The 27,859-nt window shown below is 51.8% G+C and overlaps 3 protein-coding genes and 1 non-coding gene across 7 annotated transcripts; 1 reads left to right on the plus strand and 3 right to left on the minus strand.

The window, feature by feature from the left end:
* Positions 1-8,508, minus strand: TAFAZZIN (tafazzin, phospholipid-lysophospholipid transacylase). 4 transcript variants are annotated; one of them, XM_055393428.2, is made up of 10 exons: positions 8,022-8,501; positions 7,737-7,865; positions 6,515-6,560; positions 6,187-6,272; positions 1,954-2,034; positions 1,805-1,846; positions 1,512-1,574; positions 1,299-1,351; positions 871-948; positions 1-758 (listed from the first exon to the last, which is right to left on the minus strand). In XM_055393428.2, exons 1-10 carry the CDS (start codon positions 8,128-8,130, stop codon positions 660-662), a joined length of 786 nt encoding a protein of 261 aa, XP_055249403.1. In that variant the 5' UTR covers positions 8,131-8,501; the 3' UTR covers positions 1-659. The 4 variants fall into 4 exon arrangements, with proteins under 4 accessions (XP_055249403.1, XP_055249405.1, XP_055249402.1 ...); XM_055393430.2 differs by lacking the exon at positions 1,299-1,351 and having other exon boundaries at positions 6,515-6,603; positions 8,022-8,507; XM_055393427.2 differs by lacking the exon at positions 1,299-1,351 and having other exon boundaries at positions 8,022-8,503.
* On the plus strand, positions 8,415-20,033 carry DNASE1L1 (deoxyribonuclease 1 like 1). Its single transcript, XM_055437694.2, has 8 exons — positions 8,415-8,601; positions 11,673-12,271; positions 16,459-16,547; positions 16,622-16,708; positions 17,775-17,875; positions 18,024-18,136; positions 18,218-18,466; positions 18,554-20,033. The coding sequence occupies exons 1-8, from the start codon at positions 8,415-8,417 to the stop codon at positions 18,692-18,694; spliced, it is 1,566 nt and encodes a 521-aa protein (XP_055293669.2). The 3' UTR covers positions 18,695-20,033.
* A 696-nt stretch (positions 20,034-20,729) lies between these two features.
* Positions 20,730-23,074, minus strand: RPL10 (ribosomal protein L10). Its single transcript, XM_055438603.2, has 6 exons — positions 23,032-23,074; positions 22,236-22,294; positions 22,029-22,136; positions 21,696-21,834; positions 21,022-21,184; positions 20,730-20,937 (listed from the first exon to the last, which is right to left on the minus strand). The coding sequence occupies exons 1-6, from the start codon at positions 23,052-23,054 to the stop codon at positions 20,785-20,787; spliced, it is 645 nt and encodes a 214-aa protein (XP_055294578.2). The 5' UTR covers positions 23,055-23,074; the 3' UTR covers positions 20,730-20,784.
* On the minus strand, positions 21,231-21,365 carry LOC129535323 (small nucleolar RNA SNORA70). The gene has a single exon (XR_008681597.1). It is a non-coding gene; the product is annotated as a small nucleolar RNA SNORA70 (small nucleolar RNA).
* Positions 23,075-27,859: the final 4,785 nt, after the last annotated feature.

Below are 27,859 nucleotides of genomic sequence, written 5' to 3' on the forward strand. Positions count from 1 at the left end.
AGAGGCCAGAGGTAAAAGAGCACAACACAAATCCTTTATTAATAGTTTATAAAACAACCGGGGGATTCAAGTGATGCCAGGGAGGCAGAAAGAACAGTGGGCCCCAGCAAGGGGCCGGGTCTTGAGCCCCGTTGGACCAGGCTCCCCTTATAGAAAAGGGCAGCTCTTCCACCTGCAGCCCAGGGCTGGGCCCTGCCCGAGGCTCCCATGCCTGCAGGGAGTACAGGCAGAAGAAAGACATGGCTGATGGCTATCCCTGAGGAAGCAGTGGACTCCTTCCAGTCCCCAGCCGGATCAGGCCCTCCTTCCAGTCCCCAGCTCTGGGAGCAAATGGCTTGCAGGAGAGCAAGCAGGGAGGCCCCCGCCTAAAGCTCTTTCCTCCCTGTGTGGCCAAGTGCGAGGAGCAGCTGAGAGCCTTCTTTCAGTGGCAGAACCAGAGGTGCTGCAATGCTCGCCCACTTGGAGGGGGAACCCCGGAAGGGTTATACACCAGTCAAAGGGACCATATCTAAGCTCCGAGCATCAGTTCATCCCCCAGCCCAGCACCCAAAGGTGGCACTGAGAGAGCTGGGAGGGGTCCCAGAGCTGTGTCTGGCCCAGGCCTTGCCCCCCCTCCCAGTCCAAAAGGCAGCTAGACCTGGGTCGAGGCGGGATGGCACCTATCTGGCTTGCAGGTGGTTGTGGAGCTGCTCCGCCTGGCTCTTCAGGCGCTGGAATTCCTCTTGGATGAAGTCTGTCAGGGCTTTGCGCATCTCCACCTGAGGGCGAAGGACTGGGGCTGCCACGCAGTCCTCAGGGAGCTTTGTCCAGGGTGCCTGGGGAAGCTGAGGGCACTGGGACAGGTGAGGACAGCCCCAGGGAGAAACTCACCGCTGACTTGTTCTCTGCCCGCAGCCGTTCGAGCACAGGCCGGGCGCTGAAGGGCTTGCCAATCAGCACGGTGATTTTCTGTGGGGAGACGAGCCACCAGTGGGTTGACAGGAGTGGGAGGGTGGTGCCCACAACCCTAGTGCTAAGATGCTGAGAAACCTCTTGGGTCCACCCTCCTGCTTTAAAACGGGGCAGTCGGGCTCAGTGACATCCAAGGGCCCTGCCAATCCTGGGGTCCATGCCCAAGTCGTCCCTATCCTGCCCTGGCTGCGGTGCCAGGAAACCGCCACCCCTCATCTCTGCTTCACTCTGTTCCCTCTGCTGCAAGCCCAGCCCCTCCTGAATCTGGGTTCAGTGGTAATGCTTGGGAGTCATAGGGCAGAGGGCAGACAGAAAGACAGATAGACATGATCCGTGGCCCTACCTACCTGCCCAAATCGGGGGAAGTAGGGTGGGCTGTTAGGAAGGACGTCGTTCATTCCTGCAGCACAGCAGACAGAGAGCTAGGATGCAGGCGTGGGGGGTGGAGCAGGGCAGTCCGGGCACTCTGCCTCGACCACGCAGAGGAGACCCACCCCACAAGACCACCGTGCAAAGCCCCTCTCCCTGGGCTGCAGCAGTGGCCCGAGAGGGAGGCTCACCAACATGCCACAGGGGCAGGATGATCGGATTGAGATGACATTCGGCGATCAGGCGACCTATTCCTGCCCGGGTGGAGAGGCAGAAACATTGGTATGAGCGGTGTTTTGGTGCCAGCCTGTGGACAGGGCCACTCCTGCCCTCCCTCCAATCCCGTTCAAAGCGGCTTCCCTGGGCCAGCTCCTCTTCCAGGCAGGCCTTGGTCTGGGCCCGTCCCCCTTCTGTGGCAATGATCATGGTCATCCGCCCCACGTGCCTGGGCCCCACCCAGCCAGAAAGGGCCAGTGGCTCTTACCCCACTTGAAGCGGAGGAACTCGGAGCTCATGTTCACTTTCCCTGTCGAAAGAGAGGATGGAGTTGCAGCTTAGGGGCCACTGGGAGGGGGTAGGGGGCAGTCCCATCCAGATCCTCGAGCGGGTTGCAACCCTGCCAGCGCCACTGACCTTCTGGGAAGATGTGCACCCAGTCCCCGTGGTTGAGTTTCTCCAAAATGAAATCCATTCCCTTCTGGTAGACGCCGTCTCCTGCCAATGAGAAAGTCTCCTCCATCAGTCTTGGTTGTCCCTGGACCTCCCTCCTCCACCTCACCCCCAGGGCCTGGTCCAGAAGAACACCTCAGATTGTAAAGCGTCTGCCTGCAACGTGGGAGACCTGGGTTCAATCCCTGGGTTGTAAAGATCCCGGAGTCGGGAAGATCCCCTGGAGCAGGAAATGGCAACCTACTCCAGTACTCTTGCCTGGAAAATTCCATGGATGGAGGAGCCTGGTGGGCTATGGTCCATGGGATCGCAAAGAGTCGGCCATGACTGAGCAACTTCCCTTACTTCCTTACAACCCATCTATGACCCCGCCTTCTGCCTGTCAGTCCCAGCACAGCTGCGTCCCCTGAGCAACTCCAGCTGCGGTTGGACACCTGCAGTGTGTGCCCTCTCTGATTACCAAACCGATTACTGTCCTCCCTGCCCCCGCTTCCCCAGTTGGGCTCTCGGAGCCTTAAGACTAGTCTGGGGGCAAGACTCGCAGTGGCTGCTGCTGGCCCAGAAGGAGCTGCGGGAGCAAAGCAAGGCTATTTGTGATCTCCAGTCTCACTGGGGCCCCAGGTTCTGCACAGCAAGCCTTTGCCCAGGGTCTCCTCCAGGCCAGTTCCCACAGGCACCCCTCAGGGGCCTCTGAGCCCCGCCTGAGTCCTCAGCCTCTGCTGTCCCTCCCTCCTGCTGGCCCTTCCTCGAAGGGCGCCCCTTGAAAACTCGAGTCGCCCTTTGTAAAGAATCTGCCTGCAATGTGGGAGACCTCGGTTCGATCCCTGGGCTGGGAAGATCCCCTGGAGAAGGGAACGGCTTACCCACTCCGGGATTCTGGACGGGAGAATTCCACGGACTGTATAGTCCATGGGGTCGCAAAGAGTCGGACGCGACTGACTTTGATTCACAGTGTCACTGAAAGTTGAGGAAAAGTCAAATCTGCTACACAGAAAACGCTGTGGCTGAGCCATCCCTGATGCTGGTAACACTGCCTCAGAGATGCCCCGAGACTGTGACACTGGCCCCAAGTGTCCCAGTGGTCAGCAATAACCCAGACACGACTGCTGGCTCTCGACTTGGGAGTCACATGGGGACAATCTGTGCCCACATGCAGTAAAAACCTTGCTTGTCAAGTTTGTCCAGAGAGTGGACAGAGACCGAGAAAGAGGGAGGCTGAAAAAGCGGGGTAAATACCCTTATCTTGTCAAGTGAGGAGTAGAGAGCCACAGCACAAAGGGGGAGAGTGGGGCTTCCCTGGCGGCCCAGTGGCTGAGACGCCATACCTCCACTGCAGGGGGTACGGGGGCATTCCTGGTCAGGAAAGTGAGATCTTGCTTGCCCTGTGGCATGACCAAGAAAAATAAAACAAAGAGGGAGACACGGACAGATGGACGGTAGGACTACCTGGGTCGATGCCCTAAGAAATGGACTTCCAACCTGTTCTCTGCAAGGCCAAGGCTTTGGAAGGTGCTAGATAGGGATCCAACGGTCTCAACCCGATCCACATGGAAACGGCTCAGCAGCTCCCTCAGGGGCTGGAGCTGGGGAGCAGTAACCCACTGCAGTTTCTCTGGGTGTTGTGAGTGAGAGCTGCGGGTTTCCTACTTGGGATCACATGACCTGCTAGGGCTGGGCTTCAGAGGCACAGGCTCCTGCTTGACAAAAACCCACTGGTGCGAACCAGCCTTCCAGCTCGTGATCGAAATTTTAAAATTCTATGCTTGACATGAATCTGCCCCGGGTGTACATAAGTTCCCCATCTTGAACCCCCCTCCCACCTCCTTCCCCATCCCATCCCTCTGGTTAATCCCAGTACACCAGATTCATGTCAATGTATGGCAAAATCAATACAATAATGTAAATAGCCTCCAATTAAAATAAATAAATTAAAAATTCTATGCTTAAGGAGCAACGCTTCAGGATGTTTAGCTTTTACAAATGCTATTTCTACTCACTTGCATGGCTTGTGCAAGATCACTTTGATACTTCACGTCCTAGCACGAGGTGGGAAGGAAATTTTCTGGAACACAGAAGCAAAGTATACTGGGTACTTCCTTTGCTTCAATTGTTAGGCCTTTACTGCATGACCAATGCATTTGACAGCTTGTCCCTTCCCGCATTCTCTCACCAGAAGGTGCTTAGGATTAAGACTGCACTTGCTTTTATTGTACCCTAAAATGTAGATACAGGTCAAAAAGAAGAACGAGGCTAGAAGTGGATACGGAAGGCCTCTGAGGTCACAGAAAGGAGGGACTGAGACTCAAGACAGAGTACGCGAGCAGCATCAGGATTACTCAGAGCAGTGCGTGATGGATACCACGGTCAACTGCCATGACACTGGGGCCTCTGCTTGTGTTTTGGGGAGATGAAGTTGCCTCCAAATGCAGCAAAAAGAGAGTGTTCCAGGCAGGGTTCTCTGGGGAGTAAGTAAGTCTGCAGACCTGAGGGGTGGGCACTGCAACTTTTCATTGGATGGTGATGGTTTAGTCGCCAAGTCATGTCTGACTCTTGTGACCCCATGGGTTGTAGCCCACCAAGCTCCTCTGTCCATGGGATTCTCCGGGCAAGAATACTGGAGTGGGTTGCCATTTCCTTCTCCAGAGGCTCTTCTCGACCCAGGGATTGAACCCGGATTTCCTGCATCGCTGGCAGATTCTTTTCCGATTGAGCTAAACCATCATCACCATTTCCACTACTAGCAATAAGGTTTCCCCTGACCTCGAACGCCCCCTGGTTACTTCCTCCTGACACTCCAACCTCTGGGAGGAGTGGCCCCCCCCTTGCTGGGCCCCTCCCCACCTCTCCCGCAGCTCCAGTGGCTGTCAGTCCAGGGAAGTGGCTTCTCCAGGGTCACAGGAAGCTTCCACAATAGCCAGGAGCCCTGTTTCGCTCCCTGCTGCGCTGGGGGCTTGTGTCTCCACTGTGGTAAGGGGCTGTCCTGGTCCCTTCTCTCCCCCTCTACGCTCTCATTTCTGTGTGGCTGACTTTGTTTGCACCAGAGTTCCCAGGATCTTTTAGAGTTCCAGATGGCACATCACACTGTCTCTGAATTGCTCCCTCCTCAGGTGACAGGGTCTCTCAACGCCCTGCTGCTAGTCTAAGGTCCCATCCTCCCAGCAGCTCCCTGGCACCAGCCATCACCTAGTGTCATCATCGAATTTTCTTCTCCTCACCACCACCCCCCCGCCCACGACCAATCTATCAACAAGTCCTGGCAACTCCACCTCCAAAGCACAGCCCAAAGCACGTGGTCCCCAGCTCTCTGTGGTGACCCCCAGAGGCCCTGTCGCCAGAGGAACCATGACAGCCCCTAATCAGGCTCCTGGCCTCCACTCGACCCCGATTCTGTCCAACAGGTACACTGCAGCCCGGGGGTTCTCTCTTAACCACACACAAAAGCACATCAAATTCTTAGCAAGACTGTTCTAGAAGCTTCACAGGCAGCCTGCAACCTACGCTTTCTGCTTTGCTCACATACCCTGGAAGGTTTGCTACATGCTTCTTGGGTCTAGGAGGCCTTGCCTTTCATACTCTGCAGGGAAAAATTCCACTTCCCCAGAGGAACAAGCAAGCTGGATTTGAATCCGGGCTTGGCCACCTCTTGCCCTGTGACCTTGGCCCCGCAGCTTTCTCTCTCCAAGCCCCTTTTTCTGGAGAAGGGGGATCCGAATGGCCCTGACCTTCTGAAGCTCTCAAGAGGTGCGGAGTAATCACTCCATGTAGCACAGCTAGACACAGAAGCCTGTTTTCCCAAACTCACAGCCTCCGGCACATTCCACCACCATCGCTGACTGATGACACCACGCGCGCGGCCATCAGTGCATCTCTTAGCAATGGCCTCCCGAGAAGCAACTGTGGATAATGTCCCCTTGACCTCCAATGCCAGAGCCCCAGGGCACCCAGTCCTCTGGCACTCACACGGAAATCGGTGCTCTCCAAGAAACTACTGCTCCCTCCTCCCAGATGATGGAAGTGGGCCTCATTCTAGTGAGGCAGCTACCCCTGGCACCCAGGTGGCCTGTCCCACCGGAGTCCCTCAACTCCCAGTGCGGCTGAACCAGAGACACTGCCATCAGTCTCCCTACCTCCAGAAGGGCCAGGGAAGCGTCCTGGGCACCCAGCAGCCCAACAGCCCCTCGCAGAGGAGCAGCTCACCTCGACACACGGGCACACACTTGCCCAAGCTGAAGAAGTGTGAGTGCAGCTCCTTGGTGAAGCAGATGTCTGCAGCTGTGGGGGTCCTGGAGTGGGGACGGATGCAGTCACCCCAGCTTCCCCTGCACCCTGCCACCCCCGCCCCCACCAGCATGCTGCCTGATGGCATTGGCAATGCAGAATGGAGGCACAGGAGAGCCAGTGGGGTCCCACCCCAGGCCCTGTCTGGACTGCTGGAGGCCACCTCCTGAGCAGGCCAGGAGGAGGGCCAATCTGGGCAGACAGGTAAGGCCTGCTGGGCCCACTGTGGGGGTCCATTCCTCCTCACCAACGCATCAACTTCAGGTTCCAGATGTGACGGAGTTTCAGGATCCCTGGAGGAGAGGAGAAGGCTGCATGCCCCAACTGACGTTGTACCTAGGGGGGCACCACTTTCTGTCACCCTGTTTCAGGGAATGAGGGACAAGGACATTTCCCTATGGCCCAAAGAGCTATCTTCCAGACCCTTCGGCTGGACCCCCAAGTTCTCCCTGGTTCCCACCCCCTATATCTTAGTAGTCACCACATCCGGTCTGCCTACCTCCCTGATATATGCTAATGCTGCCCATCCCTGCTGACTCAATGTTAAAGAATCCACTTGCAATGTAGGAGATGGGGGTTCGATCCCTGGGTGGGGAAGATCCCCTGGAAGAGGCCATGACAACCCACTCCAGTATTCTTGCCTAGAGAATCCCATGGACAGAAGAGCCTGGTGCGCTGCAGTCCACGGGGTCACAAAGAGTCAGACAAGACTGAAGCGACTAAGCATGCGCACAGTAGATCCTTCTAACTATTCCTGCATTGTCACTGTCACCACCCTGGTCCAGGTGACTGGATGGCACTAAAACCTTCCTCCTGGTCCCTGGGATCTGCCTCTGGCACCCTACAGGCCATCTTCTGCCCAGCAGCAAGTGTGTGTTTTGAAAGACTGAATTGACCACATGGCTCCCCATGAGCTCCCTGTCCTCGTCCAGCAGTGGGAGCTCTGGACACCCCTGTAGCCAGACACCTGGGTTATTGGAGCCAAGCAACTCCCTGTGAAATCAGCACAGCAGAACTTCTAGACTCCCCAGTGAGGCTGGTCGAAGGTTACAAACCCAGCCAGGGGCAAAGCCAGAACCAGGACACAGGTCTTCCAGCCCCTAGCCCAGAGCTTCCTTGACAGGACATCCTGTGCTCCTCAGATTTATTCCCAAGGCTCTTCGGAGCCGTCAACAGTTTAGAGAATGGAGGGTCCCGCAGGCCTGATAGCTTAGAGCAAAGTACCGTCAGACCTTGTCTTGTGGTTATCTCCTCACTTCCTCCAAATTCCAGAGGCCCTCTACAAATCACACTGCCTAGGAGAATGCTGAAGGGGCCACAAATCAAACTTTCATCCCTGGGGCAGGACACCCCAGAAACAGGAGTGTCAGGGCTGGGCAAAGAGCCCTGTGAGGAGTTTGTTCTGCTTGTCTGGCCCTGACCCAGGTTCCCTCCTTGCCTCCCCAAGCCGAGCACGCTGGCCCATGTACCCCAGAGATGAGGGTCATCCATGCACGAGTGGTGATTGGAGACCGTGATGAGGGGTGTGGCTGGGCCTCGGTTCTCGATGAGATCGTACAGCACCTCCTTGTTGTGGACGGTGAGGTGGTTCATGCACTCTGAGGGGAGACGGGCAGGGTAGGGATCTTGGCTTCCTTTCCCCAGGGGCCCAGGGCTCCCCCTACCAAGCCAGCCCCTGCCAGCGCCCCGAACCCCAACTCTGGCTGGGCGTGGAGCCACGCGGCTGACCCTGCCTCGGCTGTGGGCCCACTCACTGGTCCAGAAGCAGCTGTAGGTGCCCACCAGGCCCATGACGACGCTGCTGGCCAGGGTCCAAGTGAGCGGCGGCACCGCAGGGAACGGCCATTTCACGTGGAGGGGCATCTCCCCCGCGACCCAGCTTCCGCCACAGCCCCCAGCGGCCCGGAGCTCCCCTTGCCCTGGGGCAAGCTTATAGGGGCCGCTCTAGGTGTACGTCCTCAACCGCTCGGGAGCCGTGTCACTAACAGGCCCACGGACGGGCGCCGCAGCTCGGCGCGACAGGGCACTCGACCAAGGTCACCTCGCGGGTCGGGCCTGAACTGGGCCCGGCCCCGGCCTCGCTCTCGCGCCACCCACTAGCCGTCCCGGAACCAAGAAACCCGGAGCGCACTCAGGACCCAAGGCTGATGGCGGCGGTAGCCCCGAGCTCCGCGGACCAGCCAGAAAGCGAGACTGCGGTGGCGCCGGGCTCGGCCGCCGACTGTCGCAAAACGCGCTCAGGCTGCTCTATGGCAGCGATGACAGGCTCACTGGGCGGCTTGGCCCCGCCACGCCCCGGCACAGAAGGGGCTCGAGCCCCGCCCCCACTTCCGAGTCCACTTCCCTTTTGTCTACTTTGTCCGTCCTTGGAAGAGTCTACATGAGTAACGTGCTGCCCGGCACGTTTACCTGACGCAACTCAAGGTCGGGGTTGGCGGAGCCCTTTTAGTTTTTTCCCCTTTGTTTTCATTACTTTCATCTAACATGGAATTAACTACTTTATAGCATTTTTATTATCTAGATTATTTTATGAATGTACCATATGTAATGTTATTACACTATGTAATTTTACATCATTACCTACATACACTGCAAAATTCAGACTTAAATTGAAGAAAGTAGGGAAAACCAGTAGACCAATCAGGTAGGACCTAAATCAAATCCCTTACAATTGTACAGTGGAAGTGACAATAGATTCAAGGGATTAGATCTGATAGAATGCCTGAAGAACTATGGAGGGAGGTTCATAACATTGTACAGGAGGCAGGGATTAAGACCATCCCCAAGAAAAAGAAATGCAAAAAGGCAAAATACTTGTCTGAGGAGGCCTTACAAATAACTGAGAAAAGAAGAGAGGCAAAAGGCAAAGTAGAAAAGGAAAGATATACCCACCTGAATGCAGAGTTCCAAAGAATAGCAAGGTGAGATAAGAAAGCCTTCCTAAGTGATCAATGCAAAGGAATAGAGGAAAACAATAGAATGGGAAAGACTAGAGATCCCTTCAAGAAAACTAAAGTTACCAAGGGAACATTTCCTGCAAAGATGGGCACAATAAAGGACAGAAATGGTATGGACCTAACAGAAGCAGAAGATATTAAGAAGAGGTGGCAAGAATACACAGAAGAACTATACAAAAAGGATCTTAATGACCCAGATAACCACCTAGAGCCAGATATCCTGAAGTCAAGTGGGCCTTAGGAAGCATCACTATGAACAAAGCTTTCCAGGTGAGCTATTTTCGATGCTGTGAAAGTGCTGCACTCAATATGCCAGCAAATTTGGAAAACTCAGCAGTGGCCACAGGACTGGAAAAGATCAGTTTTCATTCCAGTCCAAAAGAAAGGCTATGGCAAAGAATGTTCAAACTACCGCACAATTGCACTCATCTTACATGCTAGCAAAGTAATGCTCAAAATTCTCCAAGTGAGACTTCAACAGTACATGAACTGAGAACTTCCAGATGTTTAAGCAGGATTTAGAAAAGGTAGAGGAACCAGAGATCAAATATCTATCTGATGAATCATACAAAAAGCAAGAGAGTTTCAGAAAAACATCTGCTTTGTTGACTACGCCAAAGCCTTTGACTGTGTGAATCACAACAACAAACTGTGGAAAATTCTTCAAGAGATGGGAATTCCAGACCACCTGACCTGCCTCCTGAGAAATATGTATGCACGTCAAGAAGCAACAGTTAGAAACAGACATGGAACAATGGACTGGTTCCAGATTGGGAAAGGAGTACGTCAAGGCTGTATATTGTCACCCTGTTTATTTAACTTATATGCAGAGTACATCATGTGAGATACCAGGCTGGATGAAGCACAACCTGGAATCAAGATTGCCAGGAGAAACATCAATAACCTGAGATATGCAGATGACACCACACTAATGGCAAAAAGCAAAGAAGAAATAAAGAACATTTTGATAAAGGTGAAAGAAGAGAGTGAAAAAGCTGGCTTAAAACTCATCATTCAAAATACTCAAATCATGGCATCTGGTTCCATCACTTCATGGCAAATAGATGGGGAAACAATGGAAACAGTGACAGATTTTATTTTCTTAGGCTCCAAAATCCCTGCGCATGGTGATTGCAGCCATGAAATTAAAAGACACTTGCTCCTTGGAAGAAAAGCAATGACCAACCTAGATAGCATATTAAAAAGCAGAGACATTACTTTGCCAATAACGATCCATCTAATCAAAGTTGTGGTTTTTCCAGTAATCATGTATGCACGTGAGATTGGACTGTAAAGAGAGCTGAGCACCGAAGAACTGATGCTTTTGAGCTGTGATGTTGGAGAATACTCTTGAGAGTTCCTTGGACTGCAAGGAGACCCAACCAGTCCATCCTAAAAGAAATCAGTCCTGAATATTCATTGGAAGGACTGATGCTGAAGCTGAAACTCCAATACTTTGGCCACCTGATGCGAAGAACTGACTCATTGGAAAAGACCTGGATGCTGGGAAAGATTGAAGTCAGGAGAAGAGAAAGACAGAGGATGAGGTGGTTAGATGGCATCACCAACTCAATGGACATGAGTTTGACCAAGCTCTGCGAGTTGGTGATGGACAGGGAGACCTGGTGTGCTGCAGTTCATGGGGTCCATGGGGTTGCAAAGAGTTGAACAGGACTGAGCTACTGAACTGAACTGAAACTACATACAATTTTATATAATTATCATATTACAGAATTGCACTGTGTGAATGTATATTTGTAATATAATGTCATATGTGATGTTATATGCAATGTATAGCAGCATATAACATACAGTAGGAAAGACTGGGGGCAGGAGAAGGGGACGATGGAGAATGAGATGGCTGGATGGCATCACCGAGTCGGTGGACATGAGTTTGAGTGAATTCTGGGAGTTGGTGTTGGGCAGGGAGGCCTGGTGTGCTGTGATTCATGGGGTCGCAAAGAGTCGGACACAACTGAGCGACTGAACTGAACTGAACTGAGGAAGTACATATAACAGTATTTTACATCGTTTAGTATTGATACATCCACAATGTTATCAGCCATTTCCAACTAATTCCAGACATGTTCATCACCCAAAAAGAAAGCCCTCTACTCCTTAAGCAGTATAGTTTTAGTTTTTATTTATTTATTTTAAATACATGACTTCATGTATTTAAAAATCATTTCCCCAGCAATTTCCTGGCGGTCCAGTGGTTAGGACTCGGCGCTCTCACTGCCAAGGGTGCAGGTTCTGTCCTTGGTCTGGGAACTAAGTACCTGCGAGGTGTGGGGAAGCCAAAAAATTAAAAAATGCCCAAACCTTTTCCTCATCACCACCCCCAATCCATGAGTGGGTAGTTGTGGGGAAGACCGCACTACAAAGCAGCCAGTGAGGACCCACCGCCGGGCCGCAGAACCCGCGCGAGTCGCCCAGTTGTCCCAGCAGCGACCCCCACGGGGACTCTCCACGCGGTCTGCCCTGGGCTCCACCTACACGGCGCGTTCCAGCGCCCGCTCGCCTGGGGCCATGCAGAGAACCTAGGAGCGCGCGGCCCGAAGACTTGGAGAAGGCTCTTGTCCTGGGGCGGTGGGGGCCGCCCAGGTTCGCCGCGGGGCTCCCCTCGGTGCGCCAGGCGCTCAAGGTCGGGCTTCTTCGCCACCAGATCGCGCTCAGGGCCGGCTCTGAGTCACGGCACGCCCCGCGCCTCCGAGCCTCCGCCGCCTTGGCCGCCGCTGGCGCCCGGTCCCTCGCGGGCGGGGAAGGAGGAGTCTGCCGGGAAGGCGGGCGGCCGGGTCAGCGCTTCCCAGGCCTCCGGGCCGCCCTCCCTTCCGCCACGGAGGCGGAGCCAGGGCCGCGCCTGCCCGCCGGGAAGGGTGAGACCGGCGAACCGGGCTCGACGGGGCGGTCAGCGTGTCGGCGGCGTCTTCCTCTACTGTCTCCTTTCGTCTCTGTCCCAGGCCGGCGCTGCGATTCTGTGGGGGCTGTCGCGATCAGCCCACAGCACAGAAACGTGGAAAGGTGTAGAGACGACCCGGTCTGCGCAGGTATGGGCGCCCTCTGGCCAGAGGGGGAAGGAGAAAATGGTCCTTAGCCTGGGAAGGCCAGACGGGAAGGGAATTCCAGGGCTGGGGCTCAGGGCTGGTGTTGGGAGACCGGACCCGCTTTGGGCTGAGGCCAAAGTGAAAGTGAAGTCGCTCGGTCGTGTCCGACTCTTTGTGACCCCATGGTAGTCCATGGAATTCTCCAGGCCAGAATACTGGAGTGGGTAGCCTATTCCTTCTCCAGTGGATCTTCCCGATCGTGGGATCAAACCAGGGTCTCGTGCATTGCAAGCAGATTCTTTACCTGCTGAGTTATCAGAGAAACCCTGAGGGGAGGAACTCTAGTTCTTGCCCTCCGCCCTCCTGGGAGCCCCTGGCCCCAGAGCCTCCAAGCCTGCCCTTGCCTGCCCAGGGCTGCCTAAAGACCCAAGGGCATCCCAGAATAGGCACTGGGGGAGGAGTCCAAACTAGCAGGTGGCTAGAGAGAAACAGGCAGGGGGCCCAGCCAGGGAGAAAGTGAGCCCAGGGAGGAAGGTCACAGAGGCAACAGAGAAAAGCCCGCAGAGGGAAGTAGACGGACTGACATCGCTGTGTGAGGGTGACACCAGCAGGAAGTGGGCTTTGGTCGAAAAGAGTCGGACACGACTCTGGCTGACTTGAATCCAGCAATTATACTGCTGGGAGTTTGTCTTAAAGATCATGTCTGGCAGCTGGGGAGAAAGAAGTGCACCAAGATGGTCCTCCTGGTTGCTGATGGTGGTGAAAAGGTAGAATCAACTCTAAGGTTGAACCCTGGTGCGCTGCTGGTGGGAATGGGATATGAGGCAGCCACTGTGAAAAATAGTATGACATTCCTCAAAAAAAAAAAAAATAGAGAATTACCATTTTGTTGTTGTTGCTCAGTCGTGTTCGACTCTTGCGATCCTATGGACTGCAGCACACCAGGCTTCCCTGTCCTTCACCATCTCCCAGAGCTTGCTCAAACAAACTCATGTCCATTGAGTCGGTGATGCCATCCAACCATCTCATCCACTATCGTCCCCTTCTCCTGCCTTCAAGCTTTCCCAGCATCAGGGTCTTTTCCAATGAGTCAGCTCTTTGAATGAGGTAGCCAAAGTATTGGAGTTTTGGCTTCATCATCAGTCCTTCCAATGAATATTTAGGACCGATTTCCTTAAGGATTGACTGGTTTGATCTCATTGCAGTCAAAGGGACTCTCAGGAATCTTCTCCAGCACCACAGTTCAAAAGCATCAATTCTTCATCGCTTAACCTTCTTTATGGTCCAACTCTCACATCTGTACATGACTACTAAAAAAACCATAGCTTTGACTAGACTGACCTTTGTTGGCAAAGTAATGTCTCTGCTTTTTAACATGCTATCTAGGTTGATCTTAGCTTTTCTTCCAAGGAGCAAGTGGCTTTGAATTTTATGGCTGCAGTCACCATCTGCAGTGATTTTGGAGCCCAAGAAAATAAAGTCTGTCATCATTTCCATTGTTTCCCCATCTATTTGCCATGAAGTCATGGAACCGAATGCCATGATCTTAATTTTTTGAATGCTGAGTTTTAAACCAGCTTTTCACTCTCCTCTTTCTCTTTCATCAAGAGGCTTTTGAGTTCCTCTTCACTTTCTGCCATTAAGGGTGTTGTCATTTGCATATCTGAGGTTATTGATATTTCTCCTGGCAATCTTGATTCCAGCTTGTGCTTCTTCCAGCCCAGCGTTCCTCATGATGTACTCTGCATATAAGTAAAATAAGCAGGGTGACAATATACAGCCTTGCCGTACTCCTTTCCCAATCTGGAACCAGTCCATTGTTCCATGTCCGGTTCTAACTGTTGCTTCTTGACCTGCACACAGATTTCTCAGCAGGCAGGTAAGGTGGTCAGGTATTACCATCTCTTTAAGAATTCTCCAAAATAAGAATTTTCCACAGTTTGTTGTGATCCACACAGTCACAGGCTTTAGTGTAGTCAATGACGCAGGAGTAGATGATTTTCTGGAATTCTCCTGACCCAGTGAATGTTGGCCATTTGATATCTGGTTCCTGTGCCTTTTCTAAATTCAGCTTGTATATATGTAAGTTCTCAGTTCATGTACTGTTGAAGCCTAGTTTGGAGGATTTTGAGCATGACCTTGCTAGCATGACAAATGAGTGCAATTGTGTGGTAGTCTGCACATTCTTTGGTATTGCCCTTCTTTGGGATTGGAATGAAAACTGAAAACCGACCTTTTCTGGTCCTGTGGCCACTGCTGAGTTTCCCAAATTTACTGGCATTTTGAATGCAGCACTTTCACAGCATCATCTTTTAGGATTTGAAATAGCTCACCTGGAATTCCATCACCTCCACTAGCTTTGTTCGTAGTGATGCTTCCTAAGGCCCATTTGACTTCAGTCTCCAGGATATCTGGCCCTAGGTGAGTGATCATACCATCGTGGTTATCTGGGTCTTTAAGATCTTTTTTGTATAGTTCTTCTGTGTATTCTTGCCACCTCTTCTTAATATCTTCTGCTTCTGTTAGGTCCATGCCATTTCTGTCCTTTATTGTGTCCATCTTTGCAGGAAATGTTCCCTTGGTATCTCTAATTTTCTTGAAGAGATCTCTAGTCTTTCCCATTCTATTCTTTCCCCTATTTCTTTGCATTGATCACTGAGGAAGGCTTTCTTATCTCACCTTGCTATTCTTTGGAACTCTGCATTCAGGTGGGTGTATCTTTCCTTTTCTACTTTGCCTTTTGCCTCTCTTCTTTTCTCAGCTATTTGTAAGGCCTCCTCAGGCAAGTATTTTGCCTTTTTGCATTTCTTTTTCTTGGTTATGGTTTTGATCACTGTCTCTTGTACAATGTTATGAACCTCCCTCCATAGTTCTTCAGGCACTCTGTCTATCAAATCTAGTCCCTTGAATCTACATGATCCAGCAATTTCACTGCTGGGTACATAATGAAGAGGATTCAAAGTAGGAGCTTGAAGAGATATTTGTAGAGTCATGTTTACAGCAGCATTATTGACAGTAGCCAAAAGTTGGAAGCAACCCAGTGTCTATGGATAGGTGAATAGATAAAATGTGCTCCATCCATCCAGTGGAATGTTATTTAGAATTTTGAAAGAGCATTCTGAGACCTGCTACATCGTGGATGAAATGAGGACAGTATGGTCAGTGAAATCAAACAGTTACAAACAGACAGCTACTGTATGACTCCACTTGCATGAGGTGCCTAGAAGAGCCAGATTCCTAGAGACAGAAAGTAAGGATGGTGGGGGCCATGGGCTGGGGGAGGAAAGGAGGGTTATTGTCTAATGGGGACAGAGTTTCGGTTTGGGGAGATGATGAAGTTCTGGGGATGAATGGTGGGGATGATTGCACAACAAGGTGAAGGTGCTTCACGCCACTGAACTGTGCAGTTAAAAATGGTTCAGATGGTAAACTCGATGCTATGTGTATTTGATCCCAATGAAAAAGAACAAGACTGAAAAAGAGCTTCCGACATACATGCTGATGTCTGAAGGTGTCCACAAGGAAGAAAGTAGGACATGTACAATGGTGGCAGCACAGGGAAACTGGTTCTGGGTAGCAGGATGAGCATCACTTTCTCTGTTGCATATTACCATGTCCTTCTGGAACTAGAACTGTGTGCAACTGGGACCTGAACCTGGGGCAACCTGGATTCCTCTGGACGGTTCCAGAAGCCCATACATGGCCATGCTCTACTCCTGCTCCTCCTCCTGGCCAGTGGGGCTGAGACCTTTCGCATCTGTGCCTTCAATGTGCAGCGGCTGACACTTGCCAAGGTGGCTAGGGAACCTGTGCTTGACACCTTAGTAAAGGTCAGTTCATCCCTGCAGGGAAGCTGGGCATCTGAGGACCATGACCCAAAGCCCCTAGCCCTGTCTGACCAGGGGCATGTCCCAGAGAAGAGGGGGGCATCAGGAGACATGGTGTAGCAATGTGGAGCAGCACCTTCCTTCCCTGTCATTGGCCTCAGTCTCCTCCGTGAAATGGGTGCAGTGTTGATGGCGATGGCATTCCATCTTCTCCCATGGCTTTTCTAGCCTCACAGCTCTCTTGGGGCTGCAGCCAGCATGTTATGACACTCATGGCCACGCTACTGCCCAGTCCCCAGAGAAACCACCCTTCTCCCTGGGCAGCTGGCCCTGAGCGGGACTACTCTTCCTGGTTTCCTGCAGATCCTGGCTCGATGTGACATCACGGTGCTGCAGGAGGTGGTGGACTCTTCTGACAGTGCCATTCCTCTGTTGCTCCGAGAACTCAATCGGTGAGGAGGGCTCCGTGGGTCTTAACAGAGCCCGGAGCCTCAGGGTCGCTGACCTCAGGTCCCCTTTCCTGCAGATTTGGTGACTCTGGGCCCTATGCCTCCCACAGCAGCCTCCTGCTGGGGCGCAGCAAATACAAGGAGAAGTATGTGTATATCTACCGGTGAGCACAGACGGAGACTGAGGCAGCCTGGACGCTTGCTGCTGTGTAGTAGACCCAAGAATGGCCCTCACCTTCACATACTACTTCTCATCAGAGGTTTTATCCTGGGGTCTTCCCGTCCTCTACCCCAGACAGCTTTAGTGCCCATGTTTCCCTCCAGCAGGACACCTTCCTTCCCCAAGCATAGATGTGGGCACCCCATGCCTCCCCTCTGTGGAAGCCACTGGGGCTCGGGGTGAGGGTGGCCCCCTCTTTGGGAGTGACTGGTTGCAGCTCCTGGGAAGAGACTCCCTGGGGACCTGTCTTGAGTCCTGGGCAGACGCAGTTTCTGAAAACAGCCCTCAATCCCTGGGAGGACAGCCTGGGGGGGTCAGGATTGAGAGGGCAAGGGTGGCAGTTGGGGATGGAGACCTGCTCCTCTATATAGATGAAATTATATAATATCTAGAACTCACTGCAAAATGATGGGGGAACAGAGCCCTGCCCATACACCAGCCCAGCTCCTAGCCATCTCAAAGTGGAAATTGATCTGAGTGTCCATCAGCCAATGAACGAGTAAATGAAAGGTGGTCTCTCCACACAGTGGAGTATCATTCAGCCTAAGAAGAGAGAAAGTCTCAGCCAGGCTGCAGCCCAGATGAAGCTGGGACACACGTGCTAAGGGAGAGAACCAGTCACAGAATACTATGTATTATTTGATTCCATTCGCATGACGTGTTCAGCAGAGATGGAAAACAGATCAGGGGCTGAAGGGGAGGGGAACGGAGACTGCTCATGAGTGATGTTTCTTTGGCGTGCTAAAAATATTCTGAAATTTATTATGGTGATGGTTGCAGAACTTTGTGCATTGCTACTGAACTGTGCATGTTAGACAGGGTGCCTTTATGGTAAGTGAATTCTAGCTTAATCTAAAAGAAGTTCTAGAAAGAAGGGCTGGCAGGCTGTGCTTCCATGAAATAGAGCTGCTGGTGGCGGGCCCCCTTCCCTGAGTGCCAGCTCTGATATGGGCACTTGCGGACCAAGAGCAGTGACACGGGGCCACCGCTTCTTGCCACTGGTCCACCAGGTCACAGGAGGCAGAGGTCCAGGACTCCTATGTGTACGATGACCAGGATGATCTCTTCACCCGGGAACCCTTTGTGTGTTGCTTCTCCTTACACAGCAAGGGTGAGGGGACGGGGTAGAAGGGTGGTCCCGCTGTGGGGGAGCAGGAAGCGGGGTCTGGAGGCTTCTGCCAGGGCTGGGGCGTGGCTGGGTCGTCTGGCAGGGGAGGGCCGGGAGTGGCTGGGAGCCCTGTGGCCCTGGGGTCTTGCAGTTCTTCCCAGCCTGGTGCTGGTCCCACTGCACACCACTCCGAAGGCCGTGGAGACAGAACTGAACGCCCTGTATGACGTGTTTCTGGATGCTTCCGGGCGCTGGCAGACCAAGGTAGGGCTGGGCTGATTCTATGGGAGGGAGGAGGGCCAGGGCAGCCAGGTGGCCGGGCCTGATGGCTGCCTGCGTCTCCAGGATGTGATCCTGCTTGGGGACTTCAATGCTGACTGCGCGTCGCTGACCAAAAAGCGCCTGGACGACCTAGTCCTTCGGACTCAGGCCAGCTTCCACTGGGCCATCGTCGACGGCGTGGACACTACGGTGCGGGCCAGCACCCACTGCACCTACGACCGCATTGTGCTCCATGGGGAGCACCTCCAGAGCCTGTTGCGTGGCGCGGCCGCCTTCAATTTCCCCCAGAGCTTTGGGCTCACTGAGCAGGAGGTAAAGCAGTGGAGAGGCCACAGTGGGCTCCCCGGGAAGCTCTTCGGCCTGAGATTGATGCTTTGTCCTCCCCCTGCCTGCCCCCAGGCCCTCAACATCAGTGATCACTACCCTGTGGAGGTGGACCTGGCGCTGAGCCAGGCAGTGCACGGGGTCCAGCCGCCCAGCCTGGCCACTCTGTCACTGCTGCTGCCCCTCCTGGCCCCCCAGCTGGGCCTGGTGGCCTGAAGCCACCGCATACCTGCTGCCGCAACATGAGGACTGTCCTGTCTTCTGGACTCAAAGCCCTGCCCTGCTCCCAGTCTGCCCTGGTGCCACTCCTCTGTGTGCCTTCGCTTTGGGTGTGTCCTCTGGTCGGGCATGTGCCTGCCTGGCATCAGAAGGTGGAAAAGGCCAGCGGAGCCCTGGGGCTGGACCCATGCCACTTGTCCCCCGGGTAGTGTCAAGAATGAGGACAAAAGGCTGGGGTAGGGGGTGAGGGGGCTCAGTAGAAGTGATCTTGGCTCAAGGGCAGGGCTCAGAGAAGGGAATCGCAACAGATCAAAGGATTTTATCCTGACAAAACCATCCACTCCAAGAACAGAAAGCCATATGACACAGACATTACACGTGTGTAGCAGACATGCCCAAAGGTCATCTTTAACATACACGAGACTCCTAGGAAACAGTATTAAGACCCCAGGAAATACAAGGGTACAGATCAGCAGTTTACACACAGACACACACACATAAGAAAACAACAGCAAGTGGTCAAACTCATTGTAACTTAACCAGATGCCGTAACACCTCTGGTCAAGTCCATGTTCAGAGCCACAACACAATTTGGCCCCTACCACTCAGGGTGTGGTCAAGCACTGCCTAGAAGAGGCTGGTCTCCAAGGCTATGAAAGTGAAAGTGGAGTTGCTCAGTCGTGTCCAACTCTTTGTGACCCCATGGACTGTAGCCTACCAGGCTCCTCTGTCCATGGGATTTTCCAGGCAGTAGTACTGGAGTGGGTTGCCATTTCCTTCTCTTGGGGATCTTCCCAGGCCCAGGGGATAGAACCTGTCTCCTAGACGTACACAAAGTATCTACAGAAACAAGTTATCATGTAACCATTATAGATACTTTGTAAATGTGTGGTGTTAACCCACTCCAGTATTCTTTCCTGGAGAATCCCATGGACAGAGAAGCCTGGTAGGCTACAGTCCACGGGGTCGCAAAGTCGGACACGACTGAGCAACAAAACGAATGCACGGATGGGGGTAAAGACTTCCCTGGTATCTCAGATGGTAAAGCGTGTGCCTACAATGTGGGAGACCCGGGTTCAATCCCTGGGTTGGTAAGATCTCCCGGAGAAGGAAATAACCCACTCCAGTATTGTCTGGAAAATCCTATGGATGGAGGAGCCTGGTAGGCTACAGTCCATGGGGTTGCAAAGAGTTGGACACGACTGAGCAACTTCACTTCATGGGGGACACACAGCAAAAGTTAACTAATGACCCCATTTAGTGTGCTGTCAGCACAGAGCTCTTCCCCACCTCCCTTTTCCAGAAAGCAGACCTCATTAAAAATCTGGACATCAGAGCCACTGTATTGTGAATTATGTGATCTAGAAACATCTACTTGAGGTACAAGGGTGGCTCAGCTGGTCAAGAATCTGCCTGCAATGCGGGAGACCTAGGTTCCATCCCTGAGTTGGGAAGATCCCCTGGGCGGGGGTGGGGGGTGGGAATATCCCCTGGAGGAGGGCATGGCAACCCCATCCAGTATTCTAGCCTGGGAGATCCCATGGACAGAGGAGGCTGGCATGCTACAGCCTCCAAGGTCACAACAGTCAGACTCAACTTGGAGACTAAACATTTCTGCCATAGCAACTTGATGTCAGGGGTGGTGGTCCCAGGAATGAAGTCCTATAAGGGGTGGTGGGCTAGGCTTAGGATGGGGGAGGGCAACAAGGTTTCTCAACAATTCACAGGAAAAGGCAGCTAGACCCAGGACACATATTTAACTCTAGGGCTAACTGGATGACCCCACCTCCAGGGCCACAGCAGCCTGAGGCCTACATTAGACCACAAGCCCTTTTCCATCATCCAGGGTGTGTGCTTCTCAGTGCTCGACATACAGGTAGGGGGACTTCAGAACCTACTGCCTGGGGTCAAGGCATGTACCTCACTGGCCTTACTGTAAACTGGCCAGCTTATCAGCTTTCTGAAATGACAGCAACCCTTGGGGCTTCCAGAGCTTCCCCACCCACCATGAATCCAAATGCAAAGACAGATGGACAGGAAATAGCATTTATTGGTAAGCATGATTAAGTAGGGGACAGCGCTGATGCTCATGAGTGCAGGGCCCGCCATTTGTCCAGGGGACCACGATTAGGGATGTATTTGACCCCACAGCCGTCTGGGATGAGTCGCTTTTCTGCCACCATGTTCTCAAATTCATCCGCGTTGAACTTGGTAAATCCCCACTTCTTGGAGATGTGGATCTAGAGAGAGACAGAAACAACTGAGTCACGGGCCCTGAGGCCAGGGGCAGAGAAAGGGGAGACTAAGGCTACAATGCTCCTTACCTTCTGGCGGCCAGGAAACTTGAACTTGGCCCGGCGAAGGGCTTCAATCACATGTTCCTTGTTCTGCAGCTTGGTGCGAATGGACATTATGACCTGGCCAATGTGGACCCTGGCCACTGTGCCCTGAGGCTTTCCAAAGGCACCGCGCATACCTGTCTGGAGTCTAGATTGGGAAACAGCCCAAACAGTCATGAATGCCCACTAGGAAGAGTTGTCTCCAAGGTCCCTTAGGGCAACCTGTACAGGCAACAAGTTGCATACACTACCAAGGAGGCTGCTGTTGGCAGCCATTGCACACTGGGCCCCCATGGGGAAAAGAGCACAGTCGGCTTAATTGGCTGCAAAGAACAGAGAACTGAAAAAGACTAGCTTAGAGTCCCTGCAAGGTGCCATTGGGCTCCTCTGAAAGCCAACCAACCTATGACCACCCCAGCAACCTGCTTCCTTGCAGGTTATGTCACCAGGTGCAAGGAGAAGCTATTCCCACAGAAGCACCTTGCTCTATGTTGCCCAGAGCCATGATGCCTTGTGAGCTTCTTTCTGGGACTCTGAGTTGTTCAGTGTCCACTGACGTCCACTTGCTAGCCCTTTGGCCTGGCTTTTCTGTGGGGCCACCTCTCTGCCCTGGTCGATGAAAATCAAGCCTAAAGTAGAGGTCTCAGGATCCAGCTCACCTATCAGCTCCAGCGCAAGACAACATCTTGTTGATGCGGATGACATGGAAGGGGTGGAGCCGCACTCGGATGTGAAAACCATCTTTGCCACAGCTTTTCACCATGTACTTGTTGGCACAAATACGGGCAGCCTCCAGGGCTACAGGAAAACAAAATGCCACAGAAGCATTTACCATGGCTCTCTGTCTTGGTGGGATGAGTTTAGCAAAGAGGTTAATGATTGGGCACTTGTGATTAATAAGCTGGTCCTTTCAGTGCAGTGCGTTCCAGGTTTGGCTGGGGGGAGGGGCACATATGAGGAACCGGCAGCATTGACAAGGAAGCCTGCCTCACCTTCAGAGGAGAGCTGCTCATACTCATCTGACACCATGTGGCCACAGAGTGGGAACTCATCCACTTTGGCCTTCTTACGTCCCAAGTCGAAGATGCGGATCTTAGCATCTGGAAAAAAAAGACAAGACAATCTTGCTTAGTGTGGAAGTCCCATAAGCAACTAGGTCATTGGGCCCAAACCAGTTTGGGAGCTTTGCCCCTACTTACCAGGGACACCTCGGCAGAAGCGGGACTTTGGGTACGGCTTGTTCTTACAATACCGGTAACTGCAGGGAAGAGGGCCCAGGTTAGCGAGGGTTCATAAAGGAGCTCTACAACATGCACGTTGAGAGCTTGACACATGTTAATCTCCAAGCTTGGTCTCCTTTACTGGAAATGGGCGCTAAAGCAAGATGTGGCCAAAACTCAAGTCAACCATAACAGGAAATTAAAAAATAAAATACCATTCTTGATCCTGTTGTTTTAAAAGTCATATAAGGCTCACATTCTGAAACACACTTTCTCGGTTTAAATATAAAATAGCACAGTTCAAGCCATCCACCTAAATGGACCTTGGAGCACGTGGCATTAAGTTCGCCTCTAAGCCATGTGAAGGGCTCCCGGCGCCCCCTGCAGGGCCAAGGCGGCTGAAACCACTTTTCCGGGACTGCCCTTGGCATCCGAGGCGCCCATATCGCACGTCGCTTGGAAATAAGACGGGAATGGTACACAGAGGCCCTGAAAGGAAACTAAGCCGGGGAATTTTCAAGTCCAGAGGGCAGGATGCAAGGCAGACATCGCTTGTACCCCTACACTGGGGCCATCGTATGGAAAATTGGGTCAATCTACCACAACAAAATGGAGGAAGACCTCAAGTGACCTGGAATGTCTCAGGGAATACACAGAGTTCGTCCCCAGGACAGAAAAGCCGCACCAGGTAGACCCCACCCTATTGTTGCTTTCAACGGTTAAATGGCTCTCCCTCTCGCTTCCCAACAGCCAAAAAGCATGGAGTAGCACTCACCACCGGGCGGGGCGGCGGCCCATGGCGACACCAGGATCTTCGGTGGCTACAATGAAACAAATGAAACAAACTCTGAAAAGAACTCGAAAATAGGTATTAAACTAGAAGACAGAAATGGTAAGGGGACAGCCATCCAGAACCAGCGACTACTCACCGTGCCGACGGGAAAGAGGCGCTCCTACGCCTGCGCAGATCTTATATAGGCAGCCTATCTTCACGCGTAGGAACCATAGAGTCCATGCGAGGGCACATAGACGCTCTATCAAACTTCCGGACCATAGATGTAGCGCTGCTCTGCGCCTGCGTGCGGTCGGGGCTGAGCACATGCGCAGAACGAGAAGGCGGCTGGGCTCCCGACCGCGGGCGGCCAGCTGGCGAATGGGGCTTCGCCACATCGGCGCGAGAACCCAGCTTCCGGCTGGCCATCTTGGGCGTAGAGCTCTTGCCCGAGGCTTTGCCGTAACTGTGAGAGACGTTCCGTTCCTAGAGTTGGAAGAAATACCCTCAAGTGGGGGTTCACGGCGGCCGCGCGCATGTTCCCGGGCATCGCGGTGCCTGGGACAAGCCTTCTCCGCCTTCACTGGCGCCCCAGAGCCCGTCAGGGACGCCCCCGGCTGGAGGCTCAGCCTGCATTCCTTTGTCGACCGGGAGGCCTAGGGGGAAGCCCGCCCCTGCCCCCGCCCACCCCCAAACAAAGAGTCTTGAACCCACTTGTCCGCGAGCAGTACCCAAGTCCCCCTTCTCTGAAGACCCAGGGCGGGGGCGCGGGGGAGGGCAGCGCCGACCCCAGGTGGGCTGCACCTTCCCGCGAGAAAGGCCAAGGAAAAGCCGCCACCGAGATCCAGGGCTCAGGAGACACCCTGAGCACCGTTGGGCCTACCCTGTCCCCTGCAAGAAATGAGACGTTGTTCTCCGCAGGGCGCCTTGGAGAGGGGGAAAGGAAGCTGATGATCCCCCTCAGATGGCAAAGGAACACTGTCAGTCCTGGGCTGCGCCTCAGTCCTGGCCTCTGAGGGCTTCCTTGATCGGTACTCCTGGGGGCTTCCACACTCCCAGGGCCCAGAATCTGGTACTCACCGCACCCCCCCAGCCCCAAAACACACCCACCCCTGATGCACTTCTTTCTGTTCCCTGCCCACTGGATTCCAGCACCTCCTGAGTGTGCCTTTGAAATGTTTACAGATAAAGCATGGATCCTTCCCCCACCAACCCAAGGATAGTATCCAGAGAAGTGTGCAGAGGTAATGCTCCTACCACAAGGGATCTAAAGGTCCACCAGAGGTGCCCAGCCTTCTAGAGGTGAGGACTGCAGGAAGGTAAGGAAGTCTTGAAGGCATCCCCATGTTGCCTGACAGAGGTGACGCACATCTTCTCCAGGACGACCTGTCACTTTAGTGCATGGGTCCTCTAGGAAGGCGTGGGAAGATTTGCAGTGTGCACTTCCAGCTGTGGCATGGGGTCTTTCTCAGGGAACACGATCTCTCATTCCATCCAGAGGCCTTACCTCTGGAAATGGGGTGAGATGTGACTATCCGTGGGGGCAACTCAACTCAGGTTTTTGGCTCTGAGAACTAGAACATTTAGGGTTGTATAGTATACATCAGCAGAGCTGGATCAGCTGTTGATACTCTTCACTTACTCATGTCTGAATCTTTGCAAACCCATAAGATGCAGCATGCCAGGCTCCTCTGTCCTCCACTGTCTCCTAGAGTTTGCTCAAACTCATGTTCACTGAGTCGGTGATGCTATCCAACCATCTCATTCTCTGTCACCCACTTCTCCTGCCCTCAGTTTTTCCAACATCAGGGTCTTTTCTAATGAGTTGGTTCTTCGCATCAGGAGAAAGGATTGGAGCTTCAGTTTCAGCATCACTCTTTCCAATTAATATTCAGGAGTGATTCCCTTTAGGATTGACTGGTTGGGTTTCCTTGGAGTCCAAGGAGGGCTCAAGAGTCTTCTCCAGCACAATTGTTCCAAAGCAACAATTCTTTGGCTCTCAGCCTTCTTTATGGTCTACTCTGACATCCATACATGACTACTGGAAAAACCATAGCTTTGACAATATGGACTTTTGTCAGCAAAGTGATGTCTCAGGTTTTTAATATGCTGTCTAGGTTTGTCATAGCTTCCTTTCCAAGGACCAAATGTTTCATAATTTCATGGCTTCAGTCACTGTCTGCAGTGATTTACAGCCCAAGAGAATAAAGTCTGTCACTATTTCCAATGTATCCCATCTATTTGCCATGAAGTGATGGAACTGGATGCCATTAACTTTGTTTTTTGAATGATGAGTTTTAAGCCAGCTTTTTCACTCTCTTTCACATTCATGAAGAGGCTCTTTAGTTCCTCTTGGCTTTCTGACATAAGGGTGGTATCATCTGCATATCTGAAGTTATTGATATTTCTCCTGGCAATCTTGATTCCAGCTTCTGCTTCACCAGCTGGGCACTTCACATGTAGTACTCTGCATAGAAGTTATGCAGGGTGACACAAGCAGGATGACAATATACAGCCTTGATGTACTTCTTTCCCAATATGGAAGCAGTCTGTTTTTCCACGTCTGGTTCTAACTGTTGCTTCTTGACCAGCATGCAAATTTCTCAGGAGGCAGGTAAGGTTATCTGGTATTCCCATCTCTTTAACCATTTTCTGCAATTTGTTGTGATCCACACAAAGGCTTTAGCATAGGCAGTAAAGCAGAAGTAGATGTTTTTCTGAAATTCTCTTGCCTTTTCGATGATCCAACGGATGTTCACAATTTGATCTCTGGTTCCTCTGCCTTTTCTAAATCCAGCTTGAACATCTGGAAGTTTTTGGTTCACGTGCTGTTGAAGCCTAGATTGGGGAATTTTGAGCATCACTTTGGTAGTGTGTGAGATGAATGAAATTGTGCAGTAGTTTGAACATTCTTTGGCATTGCCTTTCTCCCATCCAAGTACTAACCAGGCCTAACCCTGCTTAGCTTCCGAGATCAGATAAGATTGGGCGCCTTCAGGTTGGTATGGCCGTAGACTGGCATTGCCTTTCTTTGGCATTGAAATGAAAACTGATCTTTTGCAGTGCTGCAGCCACTGCTAAGTTTTCCACATTTGCTGATATATTTAATGCACCACTTACACAGCATCATCTTTTAGGTCTTGAAATAGCTTAGCTGGAATTCCATCACCTCCACTAGCTTTGTTCATAGTGATGCTTCCTAAGGCCCACTTCACTTTGCATTCCAGGATGTCTGGCTCTAGGTGAGTGATTGCATCATCGTGCTTATATGAGTCATCAAGACCTGTTTTGTATAGTTCTTCTGTGTATTCTTGCCACCACTTCTTAACGTGTTTTGCTTCTGTTAGGTCCATACAGCCTCTGTCCTTTATTGTGCCCACCTTTGCATGAAATGTTCCCTTGGTGTCTCTAATTTTCTTGAAGAGATCCCTAGTCTTTCCTGTCCTATTGTTTTCCTCCATTTCTTTGCATTGATCACTGAGGAAGGCTTTCTTATCTCTCCTTGCTGTTCTTTGGAACTCTGCATTCAGATAGGTTTATCTTTCCTTTTCTTCTTTGCCTTTTGCTTCTCTTCTTTTCTCAGCTATTTGTAAGGCCTCCTCAGAAAACCATTTTCATCTGTGCATTTCTTTTTCTTGGGGATGGTCTTGATCACCACCTCCTGGACAATGTCCCGAACCTCCGTCCATAGTTCTTCAGGCAGTCTGTCTATCAGATATAATCCCTCGAATCTGTTTGTCACTTCCACTGTATAATCGTAGGATTTGATTTTGGTCATACCTGAATGGTCTAGTGGTTTTCACTACTTTCTTTAATTTAAGTCTGAATTTTGCAATGAGTTGTTTGTGATCTGAGCCACAGTCAGCTCTGGTCTTGTTTCTGCTGACTATATAGAGCTTCTCCATCTTCAGCTGCAAAGAATATAATCAATCTGATTTCTGTTTTGACGATCTAATGGTATCCGTGTGTAGAATTGTCTCTTGTGTTTTTGGAAGAGGGTGTTTGCTATGACCAGTGCGTTCTCTTGGAAAAAATATATACTCGATCTGATTTCAATATTGACCATCTGGAGCAGGGTGCCCAACTATTTCTTCCCTAGAGACACTGTGGTCTTTCAAAGCTTTTCAAGGATACTAATGTTCCTACTCCAATGGCTGTGTCAGTGCCTCACAGAAAAGAGCTGATTTCTCTCTCCCTAAGCTTTTGGATATGTACAAAATGAAGCAGGGTAAAGGCTAACAGAGTTTTGCCAAGAGAACACTGGTCATAGCAACAACACCAGAGACGACTCTACCCATGGATATCAACAGATGTCAATACCGAAATCAGATTTATTATATCCTTTGCAGCCAAAGATAGAGAAGCTCTATACAGTCAGCAGAAACAAGACTGGAGCTGACTGTGGCTCAGATCATGAACACCATATTGCCAAATTCAGACTTAAATTGAAGAAAGTAGGGAAAACCACTAGACCATTCAGGTATGACCTAAATCAAATCCATTACAATTATACAGTGCAAGTGACAAATCGATTCAAGGGATTAGATCTGATAGACAGAGTGCCTGAAGAACTATGGATGGAGGTTCATGATATTGTACAGTAGGCAGTGATTGACACCATCCCCAAGAAAAAGAAATGCACAAAGGCAAAATGTGTGTCTGAGGAGGCCTTACAAATAGCTGTGAAAAGAAGAGAAGTGAAAGGCAAAGGAGAAAAGGAAACATAAACTTATCTGAATGCAGAGTTCGAAACAATAGCAAGGAGAGGTAAGAAAGCCTTCCTCAGTATCACTGCAAGGAAACAGAGGAAAGCAATAGAATGGGAAAGACT

Source organism: Moschus berezovskii, chromosome X, assembly GCF_049115385.1.
Source record: "Moschus berezovskii isolate FMDL1 chromosome X, NW_MosBer_1.0, whole genome shotgun sequence".
Classification (NCBI taxonomy): Eukaryota; Metazoa; Chordata; class Mammalia; order Artiodactyla; family Moschidae; genus Moschus; species Moschus berezovskii.

Bases quoted from the DNA above. Each gene is read 5' to 3' on its own strand.
- TAFAZZIN (XM_055393427.2), bottom strand. From the start codon at position 8,130: ATGCCCCTCCACGTGAAATGGCCGTTCCCTGCGGTGCCGCCGCTCACT. The intron at 2,035-6,186 runs GTGAGCTGCTCC...TCTCATTGGCAG, and splicing joins GTGTGTGCCCGTGTGTCGAG to GAGACGGCGTCTACCAGAAG. The intron at 949-1,511 runs GTGAGCCTCCCT...GTCTCCCCACAG, and splicing joins CCTGCCCCTGTGGCATGTTG to AAAATCACCGTGCTGATTGG.
- DNASE1L1 (XM_055437694.2), top strand. From the start codon at position 8,415: ATGGCGGCGGTAGCCCCGAGCTCCGCGGACCAGCCAGAAAGCGAGACT. The intron at 16,548-16,621 runs GTGAGGAGGGCT...CCTTTCCTGCAG, and splicing joins TTGCTCCGAGAACTCAATCG to ATTTGGTGACTCTGGGCCCT. The intron at 16,709-17,774 runs GTGAGCACAGAC...CTGGTCCACCAG, and splicing joins AAGTATGTGTATATCTACCG to GTCACAGGAGGCAGAGGTCC.
- RPL10 (XM_055438603.2), bottom strand. From the start codon at position 23,054: ATGGGCCGCCGCCCCGCCCGGTG. The intron at 22,295-23,031 runs GTGAGTGCTACT...TCTTCCCTGCAG, and splicing joins GGCCGCCGCCCCGCCCGGTG to TTACCGGTATTGTAAGAACA. The intron at 21,835-22,028 runs GTGAGGCAGGCT...GTTTTCCTGTAG, and splicing joins TGAGCAGCTCTCCTCTGAAG to CCCTGGAGGCTGCCCGTATT.